The 25639-nt window shown below is 45.3% G+C and overlaps 1 protein-coding gene across 1 annotated transcript in view; it reads left to right on the top strand.

Annotated features, from left to right (window-relative positions):
- The window catches only part of GTF3C1 (general transcription factor IIIC subunit 1), a 122035-nt gene that overhangs the window by 37400 nt on the left and 58996 nt on the right, over positions 1-25639 (top strand). Inside the window, 3 exon segments of the mRNA XM_007950285.1 lie at positions 3736-3859; positions 23506-23667; positions 25170-25285. Coding sequence (XP_007948476.1) covers positions 3736-3859; positions 23506-23667; positions 25170-25285 — 402 coding nt within the window.

Genomic DNA, 25639 nt, shown 5'->3' with positions numbered 1-25639 from the left:
GGTTACCAAGTGCCACTCTGACAAGAATATATACCACAAATAGGATGGCCTTAACAAATAGGAATTTATTCTCACAATTTGGAGGCTTTAAGTCCAAGTTCAAAGTGCCAGGCTCTAGGGGCTGGGTGAAAGCCCCTCAACCTTGGGGTCCAGCTCTGCCTCTGCTCCCGGCCCACTGGAGCAAGAGGCATTTCTTCACTCAGACAGCTGCTGGCTGCTGAGGCTGAGAAACCCCAAGGTTGACAAGTCAAAAGGCATAGTCCTGATGTTACCAAACCACATGGCAGGCCATTAACTTAAGTCCATTGTAAGTCCCAAGGTCAGCAGAGCATAGCAGGCTACTGAGCAACAACATAGCTTCATGCAGGGTCCAAGCCATAGGCTAGAGACCATTCCCCAAGGGCTCTGCTTATATACAGGAACCAGACCACATTCCCTAAGGCAGCCACTCAGCTGCTCACAGTAGATTCCACCATGGAGTTGATTACCAGTCTCATCATGGGGAGTAACTACCACCAGCTGCCCAGCCACTCATACAGGCCCAGCCAAGTTGACACAAAAACTTAACCACCACACCTAGTGGAGGGGCAGGCATGGGAGTGTACACTTAGACTAGAGTGTCACATTGGAGAATGTGTCTGAGCTCAGAGGAGGGAGGGGCACTCTTCACATTGCTGAGGAAGCTTATAGAGAAAGCTGAAGTTGGGTTGAGCTTTGAAGAGTAAGTCTTCCCAAGTAGGTAGAAGAGGATGGGAGGTGATCTGGCTGTGACATTTGTCACCCCATTGATTGTCAGGGTTGATTTGACTGATCTGGCTGGCAAGGCAGGTGTCCCCTTCCTCCCTTACCACTCCATGTGCGTCTCTCTTGAAGTTGCATGCTCGATTGAAGAGAATGACCTTCAGTCAGGGGTATATGACTAGCTGTGCTCCCCTGCTAGAACCTCCAAACAAGCTCTCAGGGTCTAAGTAGGTCAAGGAGAAATGGCATTTCAGACAAAAGAGACCAGCTTGAGCAAAGGCATGGAGTCCTGAGAGGTCGTAGGACATTTTCCGAGATCAGCAGTAGTCTTGAGTGTGACCAGGTCCAAGTGTGCTTGGGACCGGGGGTAGCAGGAGATGTGACTAGAAAGGAAAGTTAGGACTGGATAAGAAAGGTCTTGAATATAGAGGGGTGGTGGCAGTTTCACAGTCACTGGGTGGTACAAACATTAAGGTGCTTGGCTGCTAACCAAAAGGTTGAATATTCAAGTCCACTGAGAGGTACCTTGGAAGAAAGACCTGGTGATGTATTTCTGAAAAATCAGCCCTTGAAAACCCCCCTATGGAGCACAGTTCTGCTCTGATGCACATAGGGTCGTCATGAGTCAGAATCTCCGTAACAGTGACTAGTGGCAGTGTATAAGTGGGAAGTTATAAGACGAGGGTTTAGAGAGAGGACCTGGTAAATGGAAGAGATTGCAGGCCAGGTGGTAGGGCCAGGATGTGGCCTGAATTGTTTGAGAAGCATTTTGGAGGTGAAGATAACAAGACTTGGTGAGTGACTAGAGTCGGGATTTAGAGGTAAATGAAGAAGGAGTCATAAGATGAAGCCCGTGGCTTGAGTGGGCTCAAGAGAGTGCCACTCACTGAAGTCAATGGAACTAGGAACTAGGTTCCATGAAAGCAGAGATTGTGTCTGCTCACTGCTGAATCCCCCCACCCCCACTCCCAAGAGGACAGTTCTCGGCATAAGGTGAATACTCAGTAAGTATTTGTTGAATTAATACATGAACAGAGTGTAGAAGGGAACAAATTTGGGCGGGAAGGAGGTACATGACAAATTCGACTTTTTGGTTTATTGAGTATGAGGACCTTCTGGCATGTTCACTTGGTGTTGTCTAGTCGACAGCTGGAAGTCACAGGGAGTAATTAGCCTGTGGAAAGGTTGATGCCATGAATATAGACAGTATCTTTTTTGGGTCCTGTTCTTCCTTCTCTTTTTATTGGGCAGATTGTATGACTCCTTGATGGCATCCCTCCAGAAGGCAAGACTAAATCATCCTCCATCATTTAAGATGGTCCAGGACTTAGTAGCATATGTTTAGGGCTGGGGTTTGATGGATGAGTTTCAGAGGACCTTTCCAGGATGCTGGGGGCATGGCTAGATTAACAATAGATGCCATTTACAGAGCAGTGGTTTGAATGAGCCATGTGTGAGTCATCTGTATTTCTTTGATGGCCATATGCTCTGCCTGACAGCTAGAGGGCTGGCTAGTCAGACTCGATCATGCGTAGCTGGCGGCAGCAGACCACAGACACTTGCTCCCTCTCTCCCCCAGAGTGTGAGAAGAAACCTGTAAGACTCAACTAACAAGTCTTAGTAATGAGTGCCTCTGTTCAATCCATAACTTACAGCAGTGGTAACTCACCCTACTATTCCAGGGCATACAAATGCAGATGCCAGCGGTGGCCAGGACAGTATAAAGGAGTGAAACGGGCCAAGTGTAAAAAACAATTTTGATAGCGATATGGATGCAAGAAATGTTTCATTTTCCTCTTAAGTGCTATAAGAGAAAAGCAGCATAGAAATGGTAATAAGTGGCAGCTGACATTCTAACTCAGTATCAAAGGGTCTGATAGGGAGTGTGAAGTCTGGGGCTCCCAGACACAGGCGTGCTTGTCAGAGGGGAAGCAGGTGACCTCAGCGCCAGCTGACTGGTTGCTCTGAAGGACCACGGTCCTAGGATTTGTTGCCAGATCCCAGTGTTTCAAGAGGAGCTACAATCAGGTGTGGGTGTGGGTGTGAAACCTCTCACTCTTAAGTGTTGGAAAGTAAGTTACTTTTGTGATAAACATCATACAGGTGAAAAAGTGTGGCCTGCCCAGGAGGCTGCCCATTGGTGATGCCTACATCATGCCTGATCACCACTGTTGTATTAACCTTGTGGAAATAAGAGTCATGGCGTAGATGTAGTCGGCATGATTTTGTTGTAGATTCACAGCTAGACTACTTTTTTAAATTTATAAACATTATCTTAAATTTTAATTGTTTCTCCCGTGTTTTCCATTACCACCTGTTAAGAGAAGTGTGGACATGCTTGTGTGTGTTTACTAATAATTTAAGATAATGTTTATAGATAATAATTTAAGATAATGTTTATCAATTTAATACGGTTACTTGAGTCAAAAATCAAAACAGCGTAAGAAGGTTCCTGTGACAAGTCTCCCGCCTCTGCCCTGGTCGACTGCATTGCCCTCTGAATGTGCCTGCAGGGTCGCTGCCGGGGGGGTGCCTTCCCTTCTCGTGATCCAGGGGCAGGATCGCTTATATGCATGCGCTCTGCACCTTGCTTTGTCCCCCTGAGGGTTCCAGTCTTTCTGCATTAGTTACTCCAGCGTCTCCCCCTCCTTATTTATGGCTGCATTTTTATCCATGACATGTTCTTTGTCCTTTATGTAACCAGTCCCCTTTTGATGGACATTTGGGTAGTTTCTAATCATTTGCTATTACAACCAATATTGCAACGATCACTTTGTAATTCATGTTTTGAATTGAACTTTATTTTTAAAATTACTCAGGGAATCATTTTAGGGTGAATTTATTCACCTGTAGAATTGTTTGGAATCTCTTCTTGAATTTTTTAATTCATCAATTAAGTCAGGTCCTGAACTTGTGTTCCTTCCCTTGACTCTTACAGTAATTTCAAACACCTTGCTTGTACCTAATAGTAGCTTTTCCATTCTCTCTTGGCAGGGTCTGTGTGAAAGGACGTTTAAGCGTCTGTACCAGTACATGCTGAGTGCTGGCCTGGCTAAGGTGGTGTCTCGTCCCTTACAAGAGATTCACCCTGAACGTGGACCTTGTAAGACAAAGAAAGGTACTGGCATGGTCCCCGCTTCTGATGCCTTGGGCAGTGGGAGTGGCTTCCTCTTCTCAGCTTCAGGCCTTTCTCTCTCATCACATTCTGCCCTAAATTATGATGACTTCCATGTTCATTCACCTATTTAATCCCCAGTGTCTGGCTCAGGACCTTCTATGTGGAAAGTGTCCAGAAAGTCTTTGCTGAGTGAAAGCAGTTCTTACTGCCAGCAAACATCCCTACTTGGATGTCTTTTCAGAAAAAAAAAAAAAAAAAAATCAAACTCACTGCCAACGAGTTGATTCCAACTCACAGCAACTTCCTTTGGGTTTCTAAGGCAGTAAATCTTTACAGAAGTAGATTGCCCAGTCTTCCTTCTGCAGAGTGACTGGTGGGTTTGAACCACCAACCTTGTGTTTAGCAGTCAAATGCCTTAGGTACTATGTCGCCAGAATCCTTCAGCATCTCAAAAGTCATAATGCCCAAAGTCACGTTGATCTTTTCCTTCTTACAGTAGTTGTAAGTTGTAGATCCTGGATAGAGTGAGAGAAAAATGTGGAGCAAAACTCAAGATCATAAAAAAGACCAGGCTTACTGGTCTGGTAGAGACTGGTGAAACCCCTGAGACTATGGCCCCTAGTCACCCTTTAGGCCTAGAGTTGAACTCACTCCCATGGCTTAACCTTTAGCCAAACAGTAGACCTGGCTACAAGTTGAATACATAACACCAGGGAGAACAATCAACCATGGGAGGTCAGAAGGGCAGCATTTGTGCAGGGAGAAGGCTCACAAAGGAGGAATGCATAGGAAAGAAGGACATGGGGAAAGGTATCCACAGGGAGAAAGTGGGAAGAGAGCTGTTACATTGTGGGGATTACAGTCAATGTCATCACAAAACAAAATGTGTATGAACTGTTGAATGGAAAATGAATTTGTTCTCTGAACTTTCACCCACATCACAATAAAAAGTTTAAAAAAATCAAAATAAAACATAGAAAAGTCTAGTACATTATAGGTACCTCAGGAGACACACACACACACACACACACACACACAAATAAACAATATATTGCATTGGGTAGATTTGCTGCAACAGACCTCTTTAATATGTTAAAAAGCAAAGATGTCATTTTGAGGGCTAAGTTGAACCTAATCCAAGTGATTATCAGTCGTCTCATATACAAGTGAAAGCTAGACAGTGAATAAGGAAGACTAGAGAAGAATTGATGCCTTTAAATTATGGTACTGGTGAAGAATATTGAAAATACCGTGGCCTGCCAGAAGAATGAACCGATCTGTCTTGGAAGAAGTACAGCAAGAATGCTCCTTAGAAGCGAGGCTGGCGAGATCGCATCTCATGTGCTTTAGACGTATTATCAGGAGGGACCAGTCCTTGGAGAATGACACCATGCTTGGAAAAATGGAGGGTCAGTGAAAAAGAGGAACACCCCAATAAGATGGATTGACACAGTGACTGCTGCAGTGGGCTCAGGCGTGGCGAGGATTGTGAAGATGGCACTGGACCAAGCAGCGTTTCACTCTGTTGTACGTGGGATCACTGAGTCAGAACAACTCGACAACCTAACAACCAGGCTGGGCCTAGCAGTACATTCTGTGTGGCTCGCAGTTTTTATTTTAATTGCATTAGATGCTATATAATATCAAAAATGTTATATAAATATAAAAATCAAATTTCACCCAGAAAGTCAGACTTTCAGCCTGCCTGCACAAATGAGATTAGGCTCCATTGAACTGCATTTCCTCAACAGCAGTTGGCGAGGCAGAGAACTACTTCCCCCTTTCGATGGGGCCCACTTTCTCCATTCACCAAGGACCTCCATTCCCTAAGCCTGCTTCAGTCTGCAGTATTATCTGCCTGACCCTTGAAGGCATGTCTGTCTTCACTGTCTTCAACCCCAGGTACAGCACATAATTTGTTGTTATGTGCCCTCCAGTCAGACCCAACTCATAATGACCCCTCCTTGGGTTTCCGAGGCTGTATCACTATGAAAGTAGATTGCCCAACCTTCCTTCTGAGGAGTGGCTGGTGGGTTTGAAGCACCAGGCTTCTGATTAGCAGTCAAGTGCCATAGGCACTACGCTACCAGAGCTCCCAGGACTTGTCAACCAGTTAGTGCCCCAAGTTATCCTTAGGCCTGGTGCTGGGAGGAGGGAAGGGTCAACATGGCTCAGAGCACAGACAGGTTAAGGATAGTGGTGGCTCAGCTCTTGGCGATTAAAAGCTTGAGTACCCAAGGTAATATCAATCCAAAATTTTAAATTTCTCTCTTTCTTTCTTTCTTTCTCTCTCTCCCACACACATATACACATACACACACCCAAATACACAGGCAGCCCATTCTGACTCAGCAGCACATTTCAGTCCCTGGTGGTCTTTCACCCACAGTTACCCACCTTTCAGTTGCTCACATTTAAAACGTGGGCTCATCATCCACCTCCCTTACCAGTCACTCCCCACATCACATTGCAGTTGTTTATCCGGGTAGCTTTTTTCCAGCTAGGTCGTGAGCCGTATCTTTAATACATGTCCTTAATGCCTCTGCAGTGTCTGCTTGGAACAGAGTAAACCACCAACTGCCATTGAGTTGAATCAGACTTAGGCGACCTGTGTGTGTCAAGGTAGAACCGTCCCCATAGGATTTTCAGTGGCTCAGTTCTCAGAGGTTGATCACCAGGCCTTTCTTCCAGGATGCCTCTGGATGCACTCAAACCTTCAGTCTTCCAGTTAACAACCAAGTGCAATAACTGTTTGCACGGCCCAGGGGTGTGCTGCAGAACAGAGTAGATGCTAAGTAAACATTTGGTGAATGTAATTTAATTACGTGCCACTTCTAGTTACTTTCCTTATGCAGGAGACAAGGGATGAATGAGCAGGTTTTTCAGTTCAGTTTTGTCATCCCTGTTTCCAAAATTAACATAAAATCCTCTAAGGCATTATGGAGTAGAGACGACTTAAATAATAAATAAAGATTATGTATTACTTCATGTAAATTTACAGGTGTGAAAATCTGTAAACAAAGTGTTTGGATTCGGGCATATTTCAAATGCATTACAGAAGGCTGCAGTGAATCTGTTTTGCAAAATGGGGGCGGGGGGAACCTTGGTAATGAAAACAATCACCCTGAACTGATCTGCTTTGCAAGTGGGGATTATTGAAGTGCTTTCCAGTCATCCTGTGTTTATTAAAATATGCTGAGGAGAGTGAGGAAGAGAAATAGAAGTTAATTTTCCTATCCCTCAGAAAATGATCACAGTTGGAAGCAATTGACAGAGGTTGTGTTCTTCTGGGCTGATGACTGAGGCAGTCATTTGAGCAATTTGCCAGGTTCAAGGAAGAGGTGACTGCAGCTTCGAACGTGATGGGGGAGGCGTAGGCCACAGCTGTTGCTTCTGTGACTCTTAAGAAATAAAAAACAAGTTCAGTAAGGTTGCAGAATGCAAGATCAGTGTACAGAAGTCAGTTGTATTTATACTTGCAATAAACAATCTGAAAATGAAATTAATAGCTCCATTCATAATAGCATCAGAAAATAAATAAACATACCAAAACAAATGTAAACCACTCTGAAAACTACAAAACAATGTTGGAAGAAATTAAAGATCCAAATAAATGGGAAAGCATCTACTACTTACGGATTGGTAAATTGAACACTTACTAGCAGTACTCCCTGAACCAGTCTCCCAATTCATTCCCTATCAGCATTGCAGCTGACTTAGTAGAAATTGACAAGCTGATTCCAAAATTCATATGAAATTGCAGGGGATCCAGAATAACCAAAACAATTCCAAAGAGAAGAATAAAGTAGGAAGACACACGTGTCCTGATTTCAAAACTTAGTACAAAGTATGAGTAGTCAAGACAGTCTGGTACTGGCACAAAGATGTTTACAGATTTAGTGGGATAGAATTGAGAGCCCAGAAAAAACTCACAAATCTTTGGTCAGCTGATTTTTGACAAGAATGCCAAGGCAAAAGAATACCATTATTTTTACACAAATAACGCTCACATTCTACTTTATCTGTGTAGTTCAGGCACTCCCTTTCCCCTCAACCCCAAGGTACTTTTGTAAGTGTGCTATACTATTTTTTTTTTAACGTGTTGCTATAAAAAGCACACTTGTAAAATTACTTCTGGGGTGAGGGGAGAGTTGTCAAAAACAGTAACCCACATGTTATTTGCATAAAGGTATGGTTATCTTTTCAACAAATGCTGGAACAACTCTGTAGCCAAATTAAAAAAATGCAGTTGAACCTCTATTTCATACCATATAACCAAAACAAACTCACTGTCATCAAGTTGATTCCAACTCATAGCGACCCCCATCTTGGGTTTCTGAGGCAGTAAATCTTTATGGAAGTCGATTGCCCAGTCTTCCTCTGCGTCATACCATACACAAAAAACCGTACACAAAGTTTAATTCAAAATGGATCAGATCCCTAAATGTAAGAGCAAAAACTATAAAACTCTTAGGAAAAAACATTGGGGTAAATCTTCATGACATTGGCTTTGACAAAGGATCCTTAGATACAATGCCAAAAGTTCGAACAACAAAAGAAAAAAATAGATAAATTGAACTTCATCAAAAGTAAAAAACATTTGTGCTGCAAAGGATACTATGTTGTTGTTGTTGTTGTTGTTATGTGCCCTCGAGTCGGACTCGACTAATAGCGACCCCTCCTTGGGTTTCCGAGGCAGTATCACTACGGAAGTAGGATTGCTGGTGGGTGTGAACCGTCAGCCTTCTGGTTAGCAGTCAAGTGCCTTAGGCACTACGCTACCAGAGCTCCCAAAGGATACTATAAGGAAGTGAAAATACAACCTACAGAATGGGGACAATGTCTACAAATCATAAACCTAATAAAGGATGTGCATCTAGAAAATATAAGGAACTGCTACATCTCAATCAAAAGAAAAATAACCCAATTAAAAAGTCAAAAAGTCTGAATAGACATGTTTCCATAGAAGATGGGCGATAAACACACAAAAGGGGAACATCATTAGTCACCAGGTAAATGTAAATCAAAACCACAGTGAAATGCTATTTCACTTGTACTAGGATAGCTAGAAAAGGAGCTCTGGTGGCAAAGCGGGTAAAGCATTTGGCTGCTAACCAGAAGGTCGGCAGTTCAAACCCACCAGCTGCTCCGCCAGAGGAAGATGAAGCAATCTACTTCAGTAAAGATTTTCAGCCTTGGAAACTCAGTGGGAGTCACTGTGAGTCAGAATCAACTTGGTGGCAGTGGGTGTTTTGGTTAGGATAGCTAGAATCAAAAAGATAACCAACAAGTGTTGGTGAGGATGTGGAGAAATCAGAAGCCTTGTACCCTGCTATTGGAAATGTAAAGTGGTGTAGCTGCTTTGGAAAACAGTCTGGCAGATCCACCAATGAATAAACATGTGTTTTTGTCCTCTGTTGTCGTTGTTATGTGCCGTCGAGTCGGACCCAACTCATAGTGACCCCTCCTTGGGTTTCCGAAGCAGTATCACTAGGAAGTAGATTGCCCAACCTTCGTTCTAAGGAGTGGCTGCTGGGTTTGAACCGCCAGCCTTCTGGTTAGCAGTCAAGTGCCTTAGGTACTTACTGTTCCCTAGTGCTGCTTTAACAGAAAATACACCACAAGTGGGTGGCTTGAATAAACAGATTTATTCTCTTATAATTTAGGAGGCTAGAAGTCTGAGTTCAAGGTGTCAGCGCTAGGGGTTGGGTGAAAGCCCCTCAACCTTGGGCTTCAGCTTGGCCTCTTGCTCCTGGCCCACTGGAGCTGGAGGCTTCTCTTAACTCAGACAGCCGCTGGCTGCTGAGGCTGACAAACCCACGGTCGACAAGTAAAATGGCACAGTCTGAAAATTATCAAGCAACACATCAGGCCACTAGTTCCCGTCCAGAAACAAGTCTCAAGATGGGCAGACCACATGGCAGGCCACTGAAGTGAAGACTTGGCCAAATGCAGGCTCCAGATGTAGCAAAAAGCTTACCTTTCTCAAAGCATCTTCCTGTATATTGGAAGCAGACTATATCCCTGAGGCAGCTACTGAGCTGCTCACAGTAGATTCCACCATGAAGTTGATTACCAGTCTCATTGTGGGGAATAACTACACCCAGATGCCCAGCCACTTAAAACCAGACCCAGCCAAGTTGGCACATAACCTTAACTACCACACCATTGTGACACAACTGTACTTGTTAGTTGCCACTGAGTTGATTCCAACTCGTGGCAACCCCATGTGTTTGTTAATACAGTAGAACTATTCCATAGAGTTCTCTTGTCTAAAATCCTAATGGAAGCAGATTACCAAGGCTTTTCTTCCGCAGTACCTTGGGACTGGATTCTACTCCTAGGCATATACCCGAAAGAAACGAAAACATTTGTCCACCCAGAAACTTGTATATGAATGTTTATGGGGACATGATTCATAACAGCCTTGGAAACAACCCAACTGTCCATCAGTAGACGAATGTAAAACAAAATATGGTATATTACAAGGAAATATTATCTATAAAAAGGAGTAAAGTACTGAAACATGCTCCAATATGGATGATCCTTGACAGGCTGCTGAGTGAGATAAGCCAGTCACACATGACCACATACTGTATGATCCCATGCATATAAAAGTCCAGAATAGAGAGACATGTAGACACAACATAGATTAGTGGTTGCTTAGGGCTGGGGGAAGAATAGATGGTTGATAGCTAAAGGGGATAGCATTTCTTTTTGAGGTGATGGAAATGTTCTAAAATTGACTGTGGTGATGGTTGCACAGATGTGAATATAGTAAAAACTTCTAGATTTTATACTTTAAATGAGTGAATTACATGGTATTTTTGAGATTGTATAAATTAAAATTGGGAGCTCTGGTGGCATACTGCCTAAGGCATTTGACTGCTAACCAGAAGGCTGGAGGTTCAAGCCCACCAGCCACTCCTCAGAAGGAAGGTTGGGCAATCTACTTCCATAGTGATACTGCCTCGGAAACCCAAGGAGGGATCGCTATGAGTCAGATCCAACTCCACGGCAGTGCGTCACATTGTTGTTGTTACACTTTAAAATTGTTTAAATTGACTAAGTAAAAATGAAAACCAAGAAACAGAGTACAACAAACTAAATTAAGACCATTAAAATGGCAAAAGGGGACATTTAAAGACATCAGTAGGATTAGAGAATACAAACTAGGAAAAAGAAATGAGGCATAGTAAGAATGATTAAAAGGCAGTAAAATAAATATAAAGGTTTTCAAAAGCTGGAATTAAAAAGAATGAAACTCATAGAAACAAAAATGTTAAAGAGTGAGCATCAACATAAAAGTAGAAAAAGATAATAAGAAATTTTCAAAGTCTAGAAAATTCATAGTGCTGGGAGGAAGATAATAAATAATTAAAATCAGCAAGATTTCTTTAGGGTAAAAGTGACAAAGATGATTACAGGACGCTAGCTAAAAAGTGAAAAAGTAATACCTATCACTGATAATTAAAATAAGTATTTGTTACTATTAGGTACAGTTGAGTCGGTTCTGACTCATAACAACCCTCTGTACAACATAAGGAAACACTGCCTGGTCCTGTGCCGTCCACACAGTCATTGCCATATTTCAGCCCATTGTTGTAGTCACTGTGTCAGTCCGTCTTGTTGAGGGTCTTCCCCTTTTTTGTTGACCGTCTGCTTGACCAAGAATGCTATCCTTCTCCAGAGACTGGTCCTTCCTGATGACACGTCTGACGTACGTGAGACCATGCCTCGCCATCCTCTCTTCTAAGGAGTATTTTGGCCCAAGGTTGAGGGGCTTTCACCCAACCCCACCAGCCACTCCTTAGAAGGAAGACTGGGCAATCTACTTCTGTAGAGATAGTACCTCAAAAACCCAAGGAGGGTCACTACGAGTCAGAACCGACTTGACAGCAGTGAGTTTGGTTTTCTGGTTGTGTATCATTTTCAGTTTCTTTACTTCCTTGCACAATTCGTAAGAAAAATGTTAGACTCTGTGGGCCTGTCTCTGGGCATAAAAAAGAAAGGCACTGGGGGAGACTGTAGTATTTTCGTCATAGCAGTTTGTGGTCAGTCTTGTCAGTCCGGAGAGTGGCGCACAAATCATCAGGATAATGTGCTAGGCGCTGTGCTGAGTGTTACTTCTTTAGTTCTAATTTTTTTACCACTCCATGATGTCAGTATTGTTTTTTCCTTCATTTCACTGATGGGAAAACTGAGGCACAAATCATTTCCTTAAGGGCACAGAGCTATGTAAGTGCTGATACAGGGTCTTTGAAACAGGAAGTGGGACTTTTGAGTCTTGAGGTTTATCGTTCCCCTCTGCTGCCTCCCAGAGAGATGGCAGAACCACTGAGAAAGTGAAAGTAGGGTGGCCTTCACTGCTGCCTATTTTATAGACGAGGAACTGGAGCTCAGAGAGGTAGGTGACTTACCCATGGAAGAGCCAGAACTCAAACCCAGGCGCATGTGAAGCCCAAGCCCATTATCTTCCATAAGCTGTGCTGGCCTCTGTTAAACTCGAAGCTTTGCAGGAGTAAGAATCAACAAAATACAGAATCAAATTGAATTAAAGGTCACAAGTAGTCCCTGACATATTACTTGTCAGGCACTGTCCTAAGCACCTAGCATAAATTAATTCCATTGATCCTCATATCATTTCTTTGAGGAAGATACCCTTCTTGTCCCCATTTTATAGCTGAGGAAACTGAGGCCCAGAGAGGACATTTCCCTCAGCCAAGGTCACATAGCCGGTAAGCGGCAGAGGTAGGTTCACACCCAGGTAGACACTGCCCGGTGCAGGGGCTGCAGGTCCTCTGTCATTGCAGGGGCTGCCCTGGATCCATGCCTCCAGCCTCTGGCCAGGCCTTTCCACAGGTCCTGAGGGACGTCTCCTCCTCTGGACTGTCCTGCTGGCTTATCTGTCTGAGTGACTCCCTGATGCTGACCAGCCCCTCCCCCGTTCTTTCCTGGGGTGTGCAGGGGTGCATGAGTGTGTCGGGCACAGTGGTAACACATACTGCGTTTACGGGACATCCGCCCGGCTTCCCCGTGGTCTGCTTGTGAAGAGGAAGGTACTCTCAGGCTCCTTTGTTGCCCTCTCGCTTGCATTCTTCCCAGGTTAATAACTGGGGAGCACACCGCTTTGCTGGGAGGCCGGCTGAGCCTTTCCCTGGGAATGGGAGAAACACGGCCTGTGGCGCCATTTCACAGCCACTTTGGGCTGTTTACTAGAGCTGTGCTTTCTGGTAGAAATCCGGAAGCCTAACCTAGCTAGGTGGCCTCGTTTGGAGGAAAGGCCACTTGCTAGCTCTGAGACTTCGGTTGGAGCATTCAGCCCTCTGCGCCTCATCTTTTCTTTTCTTAAAATGGTGGAAGCAATCACAGAATAGTATGGTATGTAAGAAAAAGAGCCTCTGAAAATTCCTAACCTGCTGCCTGGCTCACACTGGGCGCTCAGGAACGATTCAACCATCCTTCCTTCCTGGATCCTCAGAATGTCTAATCTGAGCCATCTTTTCTTCATGTTCAGGGGGCGCCTGTCCTGGATCTTTGACACAAAGGAACCAGGTGATTGATTCCTTTGTGTGAAATTGCCGGCATTAGAACACTGTGTCTTTAAAATGCCTAAACTCCTGTGCTGTGAGCAAGTGCCACGAGCTGGCTAGTTATGCCTCTTCCTGCCTTTTGTTCCTGAAAAGAGAGCCCCATGGCCAGGACTGGTGATTGCCGTTTATAGGTACCTCGATTCCTCCGAGGGGAATTGCTGGTCATTAAGGGGGCTGCTCAAATGGAGTAACAGGCCCCATGTCCCCTAGTGAGGCTGTGTTTGCCAGGGTCTCACTCTAGCCCTGTATCCTTCTAGCTCTGACTGATACACAGATTGGAACAGGCTCCTTAAAAGAGCCAAGTGTGAACAGAAAGGATTTTAGTAATAAAAATGGAACATCTGAGGCCTGGTAAGATGCTTAGAAGTAACCCGTTGCCGTCAAGTCGATTCCGGTTCATCGTGACCCTGTAGATAGAACGCCCCACAGCATTTCTAAGGCTGTCAGCTTCACAGGAGCCGACCGCCACATCTTTCTCACTTAGAGCAGCTGGTGAGTTTGAACTGCTGACCTTTCAGTCAGCAACTGAGTGCTCTAACCACTGCTCTACCTGGGCTGTTTGGCAAGATGCCTACTGGCTAGTAAAACTCTGGAATTGTGGAAAAGGTGTAAAGGGCCAGTGAAACCAATTACAGTTGGTCCCTTAGACACATGAAGCACAAACACTGTTCTAGGCCCGGTGCGCTAGCCTTCTCTTTTAAAATTCACTCCAAGGGCTGCTGAGGCTGGATATTGTTGTGGGAGAGGCCATGGAGTTCAAGGGAGGTCACACAGCTTGCATGGTTATCCCATAGAGATGGGTGACTCACTAAGCTTTGGGAGAAGAACCAGATTCCTAACCCTGGACTATATTGCCTCTCTACCACAAAGTTTTTGCAAAATGAAGATGTGTGCACTGTGACATGGGGAAAGGGAAATGGGGATGTGATGTTTGCATGACCACAGTGTTGAGAAGGACCAGGGACAGACACATCTTGGCAAACAGAGCAGAGTTGACTTTTCCATGAGGAAAGCCAGTGCTGTTGAGATTTGCGGCAGAGAGATTAGCTATGCTTTGTGGATAGGCAGAAATGCAGACCTCACGGCCCATAACTTGGCCAGTTGCCATTTGGGTGAGAGAGGGTCACACCAGGCCTCTAAGAGGTGCCACAGCCTCATGGAGATCCAGCCTTGGCGGGGCCTGTGTTGAGCCAGAGACTCACCTCCTCTGGGTCACATGCTTTTGTCAACCCAGGGCTGGTGGTCCCCAGTATGATTTCTGGGAGCATTCAGCCTCCCTAGCCTGCTGTCCAGGGGCCTTTCTGAGCCGAGTACTCAGGCACAGAGCTGGACACATTCCCACGCATCTGCAGGAGCCCAGCACAGCCTTGGAGGCACTAGGGGGCTTCTCCTCCAGCGCTTTCCCCCACAAGCAGAGAGAGAGACCTAGGACATGCCTTCTCATTGATTCAGCTAACGTTTTTGTGCCTCTGCGTTGTGCTTTACCTTGATACTGTAACAGTGACTGCTAGGTTTATTGAGAACATGGACTCTGGAGCCAGACCTCAGCTCTGCCACTTGATAGCTGTCACCTTGAGCAAGTTTCCTCATGTCTCTGTGCCTCGTTTCCACATCTGTAAAATGGGGCCAGCCTTAGGTTTGCTAGGAGGAGTTGATGGATTAACACATGGCAAGCCCGTGGCACGTAATGAGTGCTGGGGGTTAGTGATACATGATCACCACTACCAGCCTCCATGCTGCCGGCATGTAGATACCATCGCAGGCCCTCCTTGCATTTACCCTGTAAGCTAGAGGACATTGTCATCCCATTTTACTGATCAGAAAACAGATATGTTAAATAATTTCCCCAAAGTCATGGAAATGGTAAGGTACGGAGCTGAGTGAGACTCAAGCCCATGTCTGCCTGACCCTGGAGCCCAGGCTTATCCCTACACTCCTCTGAACATACATCCCGGCTGACAGGAGAAGAACCAGATGTCAGAATAAATGTCACTGGTGCCACGTGAAGATGATGGATTATGTGTCAAGTGCTGCAGGAGCAGAGTGAGAACACGGTGCGGCTCCTTCTGGCTCTCCCCTTCTACTCTGTTTTGAGCGCTGTCCTGTGTATCTTTTCCTGGCTAATTAGCCCCTGAAGGAAGTTGAAAAGGAGTGATAGAAATAACTCGGGCCGTCGGCTGAGAGGATATCCGTCGGCCTCCCATAAGTGCTATATCGTGCCACTGCTCACGCAGAAGGCAGCATCTCTGCACTGGGTCACTCATCTTCTTTGTCACATTGGCATCTTTGATTTATATATCATCATCATGATTTATAAATTGTCATTGGTTTAGTACCTGGGCACTATAGCTAGACTGCCTAGTCAGTCCCAGCTCCACACTTGCTAACGGGACAGTGTTTGGGCAACTTACTCAGCTCCTCCGTGTTCTCATGGGTAACATGGGATCCTGGTGAGGCTGGGGTGAGGATTAGCTCGTCCATGTACATAGAGAGTTTACAACCACAGTATGCATTCAGATAATGGTAGGTTTTTTATTACTGGGAGCAGTAACCTGCTCTTGTAAGCACCATCTTTGGGTAAGATGGGGGAGTTGGGAAGGACTTGAATAGAGGTCAGAGAGGAAGATCAGATGGGGATACTTAGTGGTGAACATTCTGCCTGTGTGCTGGCCGTCCGCACAGTCCAGCCAAGGCTCTGAATCCCTGATGCCTCCGTCAGTCCCTTGCTACGCAGAAGCCCAGCCATGAAATGGTTTTCCTGTTTGCTTGGGCCCAAGAGCCCTGTCTTAGTTCTCTAGTGCTACTATACCAGAAATAGCACAAGTGCATGGCTTTAACAGGGTTATTCTCTCGCAGTTTAGAAGTCTTAAGTTCAGAGTGCCGGCTTCGGGGGGAAGATTGTCTCTTTCTGTGTCTCTGGTTCCTAGGAGGATCCCAGAGCAGGGACTCTGGGTCCAAAGGATGTGCTCTGCTCCTGCCTGGCTCCTCTTTGTTGCTGGTCATAGGTCTCCCTTCTCTCTCCTTTTATCTCTTATAAGGTAAAAAGTGTTGCAGGCCACACCCAGAGAAGCTCCCTGTAATCGGTTTAGGGCTGTGGTAGGTCTAAGGGTGCTGCAGCCCACCCTTAATCTTAATACTTTTACACCTGATCTGGACCACACCAGATCACATCATGGGGTATCATTACATGTCAGCTACATTACATCATTACCTGACTTCTTAACTGCTGAGAATCATGGCCCAGCCAAGTGAGGGACACAGTTCAGTCCATGACAAGCCCCTTCGTCCCCTGTCTCCTCTCCTGGTTGCTTTAGGCTCCCATCCTAGAAGAGAGAGGGAAGGAGAAGGAAGACAGAGACCTGGGGCAAAAAGTAAAAGCCAGGGGGAAGTCCGAGTACCTGACCAGAGTGGAGGCAGCTGAGGCTCAAGAAGGCTGGGTCAGGACTGGGGCTTCCGGTTTCTTCTAACGGGAAGCCTTGAACTGAGGATTGTCTCTGTGAGGAGCTGAAGGCAAAAGCAGCCCCAAGCTGGTGCCTGAGGCCACAGAGACTGCCCACATTTCTGCTAACCACTGTGCCTCAGGCCAGTACTCCCAGAGGCTGTTGGCGGGTCAACTTCAGGTTCCCTTCCAATACCTGAACCTTACTCTGAGGGCTAAGTCTTTGATGAGTTCAGGGCACTGAGATGCTTTATTGTTTGTGAACTTTGCCATTAAGCCGCAAGCTCTGTCCCCAGGAGAAATAGCCTGCCTGCCCGTGGGCGGTTGGCTTGGCCTGACCTTCCTCAGAAGTCAGTCTGCAGCACTTGAGTGAGGCATTTCAGGTCTCACAGGGAAGGTCTCCTGGGGCCACTGTTTCTGTAAAGGAGGGGGCTGGATTGAAGAGACCAGCTTTGCTGCCTTTTATTCTTGCTATGGAAGGAGCTCCGGTGGTACAGTGGTGGAAGCATTTGGCTGCTAACCAAAAAGTCTGGTTTGAACCCACCAGCCGCTTCGTGGGAGAAAGGTGAGGCAGTCTTCTGTGAAGATTTACAGCCTTGCTGTCCAGATGCAACGATGGGGCTCTCCTCTTCCAGGGCAAAGAAGAAGGAAGAAAACCAAAGACACATGGAAACAATTAGTCCAAGGGACTGGTACCCCTGCGATCCTCAGCCTGTACGACTACGAGACCAGAAGAACTGGTTGGCCCAGCTACCACTGTCAACCACTCAGAGGGGGATCTATGTAGGAAATCCTGGATAGAGTGGGAGAATGATGTGAAACAAAAGTCAAAATCATTGGGAAAAAAAAAAAAAAGGACCAGGTTTGCTGATAGAACCTGATGGAACCACTGAGACAATGGCCCCTAGCTACCTTTCAGGTCTGGAACTGAACCCACTCCTGTGGCTTCCAGCCAAACAAAAGACAGGCATATGAGCTGAACATTTACATTAGGTAGATACACTCCTTGGAGAGATCAATCATGGGAGAATAGAAGGGCTGTGAATGCACAGGGACATCTCAGGGGGCAGGAGTGCATGGAAGGGAAGGACACAGGGAAGAGGTAACTATGGGGAGAAAGTGGGAGAGGAGCTGTTGCATTGTGGGAAATTGTAGTCAATGTCATGAGACAAAGTGTATGTGAGCTACTGTATGGAAAATTAATTTTCTCTGTAAACTTTCACCCAAATCACAATAAAAATAAAAATTAAAAAGTTTTACAGCCTTGGAAACCCAGTGGGGGTCACTATGAGTTGGAAATCACTCGATGGCGGTGGTTTGGTTTTTTGGTTTCTTGCTGTGGTCCCCAGGGATCCGGCTACTCATTGTTAATGCTGACAAAAGCTGACGGAGAAACCCTCTGCACCTGTTTCTGTTGCTGCAATAATGAAGTACCACAAACTCGGTGGCTTCGAGCAACACATACTTATTTTTTACAGTTCGGGAAGGTTTCACTGGGCTAAAATCCAGGTGTCAGCAAGGCTGAGTTCCTTCTGGAGGCTCTAAGGGAGAATCCATTCACTTGCCAACGTCTAGAAGCCACCTTCATTCCTTGGCTTGTGACCCCTTCTTCTGTCTTCAAAGACAGCAGCATAGAGCTCTCAGTCTTTTTACTCTGATTGTCCTACATCATACAATGTTGTGCTTACCTTAGGCCCACCTACATAATCCAGGGTAATTTATGATCACACCAGTCCAGGAAGGCCAAACTTGTCCACTTGGGATGCTGAATGTGTGGTGGATAATAAATCTCACTCCAGTATAGTCCAGTAAAGCCAACTCCATCCTGTATTCATCTCGACTTTCCTGCTTTGGTCAGTCCAGATACCAGCTGCTTCGTGCAACCCTTTCTCTCATCCCCGCTTTCCCAGGTCTAGATTAGCAGATACTGGCCTCTGTTTCTTTGGTCCAGTAACCCATTGAAACAACTGATGAACTGCTGGGAAAGAGCTATCTAATTTAATAGTAAAAAGGATGTTGTTGTTAGGTGCCATTGAGCCAATCTGACTCACGGTGACCCTGTGTATAACAGAATGAAATGTTGTCACTCAGACAGACATGCCACAGATGTATGACTTGAACAAACAGGGATCTATTCTCTCACAGTTCAGGAGGCTAGAAGTCTGAGTTCAAAGTGCCAGCTCTAGGGGCTGGATGAAAGCTTCAGCTCTGTCTCTTGCTCCCGACCCACTGAAGCTGGAGGCTTTTCTTCACTTAGGCAGCTGCTGGCTGCTGGGACTGACAAATCCATGGTCAACAAGTAAAATGGCACAGTCCCAAGAGTATCAAGCAATACGGCAGCCGCTAGTTCAGGTCAGGAAACAATCCCAAGATCAGCAGACAGTATGGCAGGCTGCTGAATGAAGACTCGGCTACATGCAGGGTCCAAGCGTGCCAAAAAGCTCAGAGACCTGTCTCAAAGCTGTCCTCTTACATACTGGAAGCAAACCACATTCCCAAGGCAGCTGTTCAACGGCTCCAGTACATTCCACTATTGAGTGATTACCAGTCTCATTACATCCAACTTCCCAGCCACTCAGACCCAGGAACAGGCATATTGACACACAACCTTAACTACACTTGGTTCCATGCCATCCTGACAATCATTGCTTTGTTGGAGCCCCTTGTTGGAGCCACTGTGTCAGTCCCTCTCATTGAGTGTCTTCCTCTTTTTTGCTGACTCTGTACCAAGCATGATTCCTTCTTCAGAGATCGGGCTCTCCTGGTAACATGTTCAAAGTAAGCATGACAAAACCTAGCCATCCTCACTTCTCAGAAGCATTCCAGCTGTACCTCCTCCAAGATGACTTGTTCATTCTTCTGGTAGTCCATGGTACATTCTGTATTCTTTGCCAACACCATTATTCAAATCCACTATTTCTTCAGTCTTCCTTATTCCTTATCCAGCTTTTGCATGTATGTGAGGTGATTGAAAAGATCATGGTTTGGTCAGGCACACCTGAGTCCTCAAAGTGACATCTTTGCTTTTTAAGATTTTAAAAAGTTTTTTTGCAGCAGATTTGCCCGATGCAGTATGTCATTTGATTTCTTGACTACTATTTCCATGGACATTGATTGTTGATCCAAGTACAATGGAAATACTGGACAACTTCAGTTTTTTTTCCATTTATGATGGTAAATTGCTTATTGTTCCAACTGTGAGAATTTTTGTTTTCTTTCTGTTGTGGTGTAATTTATAGTGAAAACTGTAGTTTGTTTGTTTGTTTTCTTGACTTTTTATTGTGATTTGGGTGAAAGTTTACACAGTAAATCAATTTTCTATTCAACAGTTCGTACACATTTTGTTTCAAGCCATTGATTGCAAGCCCCACAGTGTAAGAGTTTTTATCCCACTTCCTTCCCTTGTTTCCTGTTTCTATTTGTCTTGCTTTGCTGTCTCTTCTTGCCTTCTGAACGTTGTCTCTGGACACATGCTGGCCTTCTGATGTAGAGTGATTGATTATTCTAAGGAGTGTGTGCCTCCTTGGTGTTACTGTTCGCCTTGTAGACCTCTCCATTGTTTGGCTGAAAGTTGAGCCACATGGGTGAGCTCACTTCCAGGCTTGAAGGGGTGTTTCAAGAGCTATAGTCCTGGGGGTTCCAGCAGTCTATCCAACCAGTGAGCCTAGTCTTTTTTTATGATTCTGAGTTTTGTTCCACGTTTTTCTCCCACTCAGTAGGATCGTCTAATGGGATCCCTTTCAGAGCATTTGGTGGTGGTAGCCAGGCTAGTACTTCTGGTCTCAGGGTCATGGAGGCTGAGGTTCACATGGTCCATTCGTCCTTTGGACTGATTGTTTCCATTCATCTTTGATTTTCTTCACTCCTCTTTGCTCTGGACAGGAGGGAAGACAGCTATAGTTGGACCTTAGATGGCCACTCACAAGCTTCTAAGACCCCAGTTGCTATTCATCAAAGTAGGATGTAGAACATCTTCTTTGTGGACTGTGTTGTGCCAGTTGACCATGATGTCCCCTAGGCTGGCAACTCACTCCCTCAGGGTGTTTGGTTATGGCTAAGAAGTTCTCATAACTTTGTCCCCTGTATACGCTACTATATCCATGGATATATTTGCAGCACAAGTAAATACTTACATAGAAATACGCTTTGTCAAACCTGTGTATATCTGTAGGTAGTGTTTTATCTTTATCAGCAAGTGTTTCAAGTCTTCTTTACTTTCAGCAAGCAAGGTTGTGGTGGTTGATGAGTCGTCTTCTAATCCTGATGTCACATTCTTCTTCATATAGTCCATCTTGTGAGGTTATTTTCTCAACATATAGATTGGCTAAGTATGATGAAAAGTTACCTCCCACCCTGGCACACATCTTTTCCTAATTCAGACTACTTTGTCTCTTATGGACTTGTTTTAATTTTCTTTTGCTTCAGCCTTAACTTGGAGGTGAGCAAATAGTGATCTGTTCTGACTGATGATATGCTTCTCTCTATCGTCTCTGTAGGTGGAGTAATTTTTAGTCTTGTGTATTCTGTCTGGAGAGATCTAGGTAATTACTTGCTGTTTATGTTGTTGAAGGAAGGTATATCAATGAATAAACTGTTGGTCTTGCAAGAATTCTATTATGTGATCTCCAGTATCATTTCTATTATCAAGGTCATATTTTCTAGCTATTGATTCTTTGTTTCCAACTTTCACATTCTAGTCACCAGTAATTATCACTGCATCTTGATTTCCTGCTTGATCCATTTCAGAGTGCATCAATTGGTAAAAGACTTCAATGTTTTCATCTTTGTCGTTAGTGGTTGATGTATGAATTTGAGAATAGTTGTATTAACTGAACTGTCTTTATTTGAGGAGATCTGATGGCATAGTGCCTAAGGCATTTGACTACTGACCACAAGGCTGGTGGTTTGAACCCACCAGCCACTCCTCAGAAGGAATATTGGGGAATCTACTTCTGTAGAGATGCTGCCTTGGAAACCCAAGGAGGGGTTGCTATGAATCGAATCAGCTCAAAGGCAGTGACTTTGGCTTTCTGTTTTTTTATCTTTAATTGAGCAAGGGAAAAGGATACAAACACAAAGGGTGAGGTCTAGAAGGGGTCTTGGCACAAAGCTTCCATGTCTCCAGGGGATGTTCTTACTCTCCCAAGAGCCCATGTTCCTCTTACCACCCAAGAAGCTCTACTGCACCTCAGTCTCCCAAAGCTTTTTTTGGCCTCTCCATGTGGCCATGATAGATTACCTCCTGCCTCTTGAGACTTAGTCACCAGAAACTAATACATAAGATGACATGCACACTCACAGGTTCCAGGAAACAGGATGTGGACATCCTTGAGAAACCATTATTCTCCCTACCACCCCCATCATGTGTCATAGATGAGATATCATAGATGAGATATCTTAGTGCAAAATAATTTCTCTGATGTTGGACATTTGTGACCCTGTCCGAGTAATCTTGTCCTTGTCACTTGCTAGCTGTTGGGAGCTTGGGTAAGTTATTTAACCCTTTTGTACCTCAGTTTCTTCATCTTTGAAAAGCTCCTAAGTTGTTAGGATCAAATGAGTTAGCACATGAAAATCATTGAATATTTATGTTTTTCCTTGTACCTTTCTGGTCCTCTAGTGGCATAGGGCCTTACGGCATCAGACTGCTAACCAGAAGGCTGGCGGTTCAAACCCACCAGCCACTCCTTGGAAAGAAGACTAGGAAATCTACTTCCATAGAGATGCTGCCTTGGAAACCCAAGGAGGGGTCGCTATGAGTCAGGTCCGACTTGATAGCAGTGAGTTTGTTTTTTGAGGGGGTTGAGAATGGTTTTGGTCCATATACACACACCTTTCTCTTGTCCTAACAGTAGCCACAGGCTTGCTGTTTTTTTCTTATCATACTTCCATGGGTTGCAGTATTGCATAGTGTGATTGTGTGAAGGCAGATAGGAGTGTGCTTTCTTGGGGCCTACCACCACTTAGTCTTTCCTTGTTTTTTTGACACTAGTCATAAAAATTAATAATATAGAGAGTGCTGTAATGGACGTATTAGTGCTTGTAGCTTTTGCCTCTTTTTGAATTACTTTCTTGGGATTAATTCTCACTCTTGGAATCACCCTGTAGAGTGTGAATATTAGTTGGTGTCTTGAAGTGCTCTGGAGAGGTTATAAAACTCATTACACTGCTGCCACAACCCTACTGGCATTGACTATTAGTCTATATTAAAAGAAAAAAGATGTTTACTTTCATTCAGCAAATATTGCTTTCATGCCTCGTAGGTGCTCAGGAGGCCATGTGGAAAGACAGGAGGGTTCCTGTGGCCATGGGGCTTGTCTCCAGCAGGAGATGCTGCTGCTGATTTAGCAGGACGATGGGGAACTTCATTACTCCTCCACTTGCCTTTCTTGAGTCACTACTATAGTAAAAATGAAGAGCAGTCTTGTGGAGTAGATTTTCAGGCTTTGTGCCCAAGATACGCAGTTTTGAACATTCTGGCCCCCACAATGTGTATGACATGTCTCTGGGTCTCTTTCTAGCTAAGTTGGCTGTGGTCTTTGCAGGACCCCTGCCCACTCCCACGTGCAGTACTTTTTTACTCATTGTAGCAAAACATATACTTGTGTTCCTAGGAACTGACGTCATGGTTCGGTGCCTCAAGCTGCTGAAGGAATTCAAACGGAGGTATGAAGATGACCAGGACGAGGATGACGATGAGGAGGTCATCTCCAAGGCAGTGCCTCCGGTGGACATCGTGTTTGAGCGAGACATGCTCACACAGACCTACGAACTCAGTAGGTCCTGTTCTCACACCTGCCTGCTTGTGTTGCCTGAGCGTTTTCATCAAGAAGTGCTTTACCCACATGTCAGAGAGGGCTCTGCTGTTGGGAAGCAGGAAGGCACCCTTGAAAGGTTTAGGCTTTGAATCTGGCTTGAGTTTGAGTTCTTGCTTGCTTACTTTAGGAGAGTCTCTGACTTCAGCAAAGTCTCTGAGCCTCCCTGTAAAATGGGGAGGTGCCCGCACTGGTGCATTATGAGAGAGAGCTCAATGAAGGATGAGATTGAAACGCGTGGTGCAGTGCCTGGTGCATAATGAGCACCTGGAGGAATTGGCTGTGAGTGTTAGTATCCAGAGATTTGAGAGCCACCGACCGCTTCCTGAAGGTGGGCCGGAGTCGATGAAGAGGGAGCCCTGACCTGTCCCATTTCTCCCCACCCCGAAGCCTGTGCGAGGCAGCAGGGGCCCAGTGCTGTGGGCAAAGGGAGCCTCAGGTCCACGCAGGGGAGAGGACAGTGGAGTGGTGGCTGGGGACTGATCTCGACCTGGAGGTAGGAAGCTGCCCTGGTGAATTGGTGCAGCCTTTTGGGAAGGCTGGTTGGCAGCTCTCCACATCTCCCAGAGTGGGTTCCTTAGAGTTTGGGAAAAAGCTGTCCTCAACCCTCACCCGTCACCTTTAGCCTGTTACCATCTAATTCAGTATAGGAAAGCATCCTAGAGATCTCCTCATTTCGATGCTTGTTTTTATACATGCACAATACAGCGGAGCCCCTTTATCCAGATTGATCTTCCTGGCAGCTTCATGTTTGGTTGCCTTCGGAAGTAAAGGGAAAATATTTCTGAACGTTTGTAAGTCTTTGATACGAGCTTGCGCTGCAATTCATGTACTTCACTGGTGAGATGTCCTCTGCAACCCCACCAGCCAGGCTTCTTCCTAAATTCCCCAGGCCCAGACAAGTAGCAGTGCATTCAAAAGGGTAAGAGCTGACAGATTAAGTCGACTAAAGATCGTGGAGCACAGTCGTCTGCTAGTCACTTACAGGGCTTAACCGTGTTTTTCCTTCCATAGCCTCTGCTGGCTTAACAGAACAGTCAGTAATCAGTGTCTCCGATGTTTCAGAGTCTTCCAAAACAGACAAGGAAATGAGAAGCACACAGTTAAAAACCTCATTCATTAAAAATTATTTTGATGCTTTTTAAAAGGGTTGATTTCAGTTACCTGAAAAATTCTGTTTTGGTGAATGAGCTCATTCCCTGCTGCTGGATGGAAACGACATTGCTGCAGCTTAGTAGATCAGCAGGTGGTCGCTTGGCATTTCGTGGTCCCCATGGAAAAGTCAGATAAGACGCACTCAGAGCGTAACCACTCAGATGCTTGGAAGGTGAGGGAGAGGAGAGGCACGTGTTACTCGGTTGGTCTCAGTTCACTGTGATGTCTGCTTCGAGGTGGAGAGGGCCGATTGAAGTTGTGCCCAGGCTCCTTGCAGCAGGTGGGTTCCTGTGTATTCTTTCACACAGTTGAGCGCAGAGGCACTAAAGGCATCTCCCAAGCAGAAATCCGAGTGGCTATGAACGTGGGCAAACTGGAAGCAAGAATGCTGTGTCGCCTTCTTCAGAGATTCAAAGTTGTCAAGGTAATCGCACGAATCCTGATGCATTGATTGCACATGCGCTGTGACTCTTGAAGGGGCCTCAGAATCCCAGCCCTTTGTGGGCCCTGCCACTGTGGCAAGGAGGCACATGGCTGCCTGAGCTGAATCACATTCTCGCTGTGTTTTGTGGTTTGGTTTTATGTTCTTTTTAATTGAATGAGTTGTCTGAAGATGATGCAGCAGCACCCAGGGTGCACTTCTGCCTGAGTACAGTCAGCAGAGGGCCCTGGTAGCATAAGCAGCTTGCAGTTGACTGCTAGCCTAGAGGTTGTTGATTCAAACCCGGGCAGCAGTGCCACAGAGAAGGGCCTGGCGATCTCTTCTCCAACTCCCAGC

Source organism: Orycteropus afer, unplaced genomic scaffold (genome assembly GCF_000298275.1).
Source record: "Orycteropus afer afer isolate SDZICR_OR568_19922 unplaced genomic scaffold, OryAfe1.0 scaffold00266, whole genome shotgun sequence".
In the NCBI taxonomy this organism is placed as follows: domain Eukaryota; kingdom Metazoa; phylum Chordata; class Mammalia; order Tubulidentata; family Orycteropodidae; genus Orycteropus; species Orycteropus afer.
The sequence above is the reverse complement of the archived record's forward strand: the minus strand, read 5'-3'. Positions and strand labels throughout refer to the sequence as shown.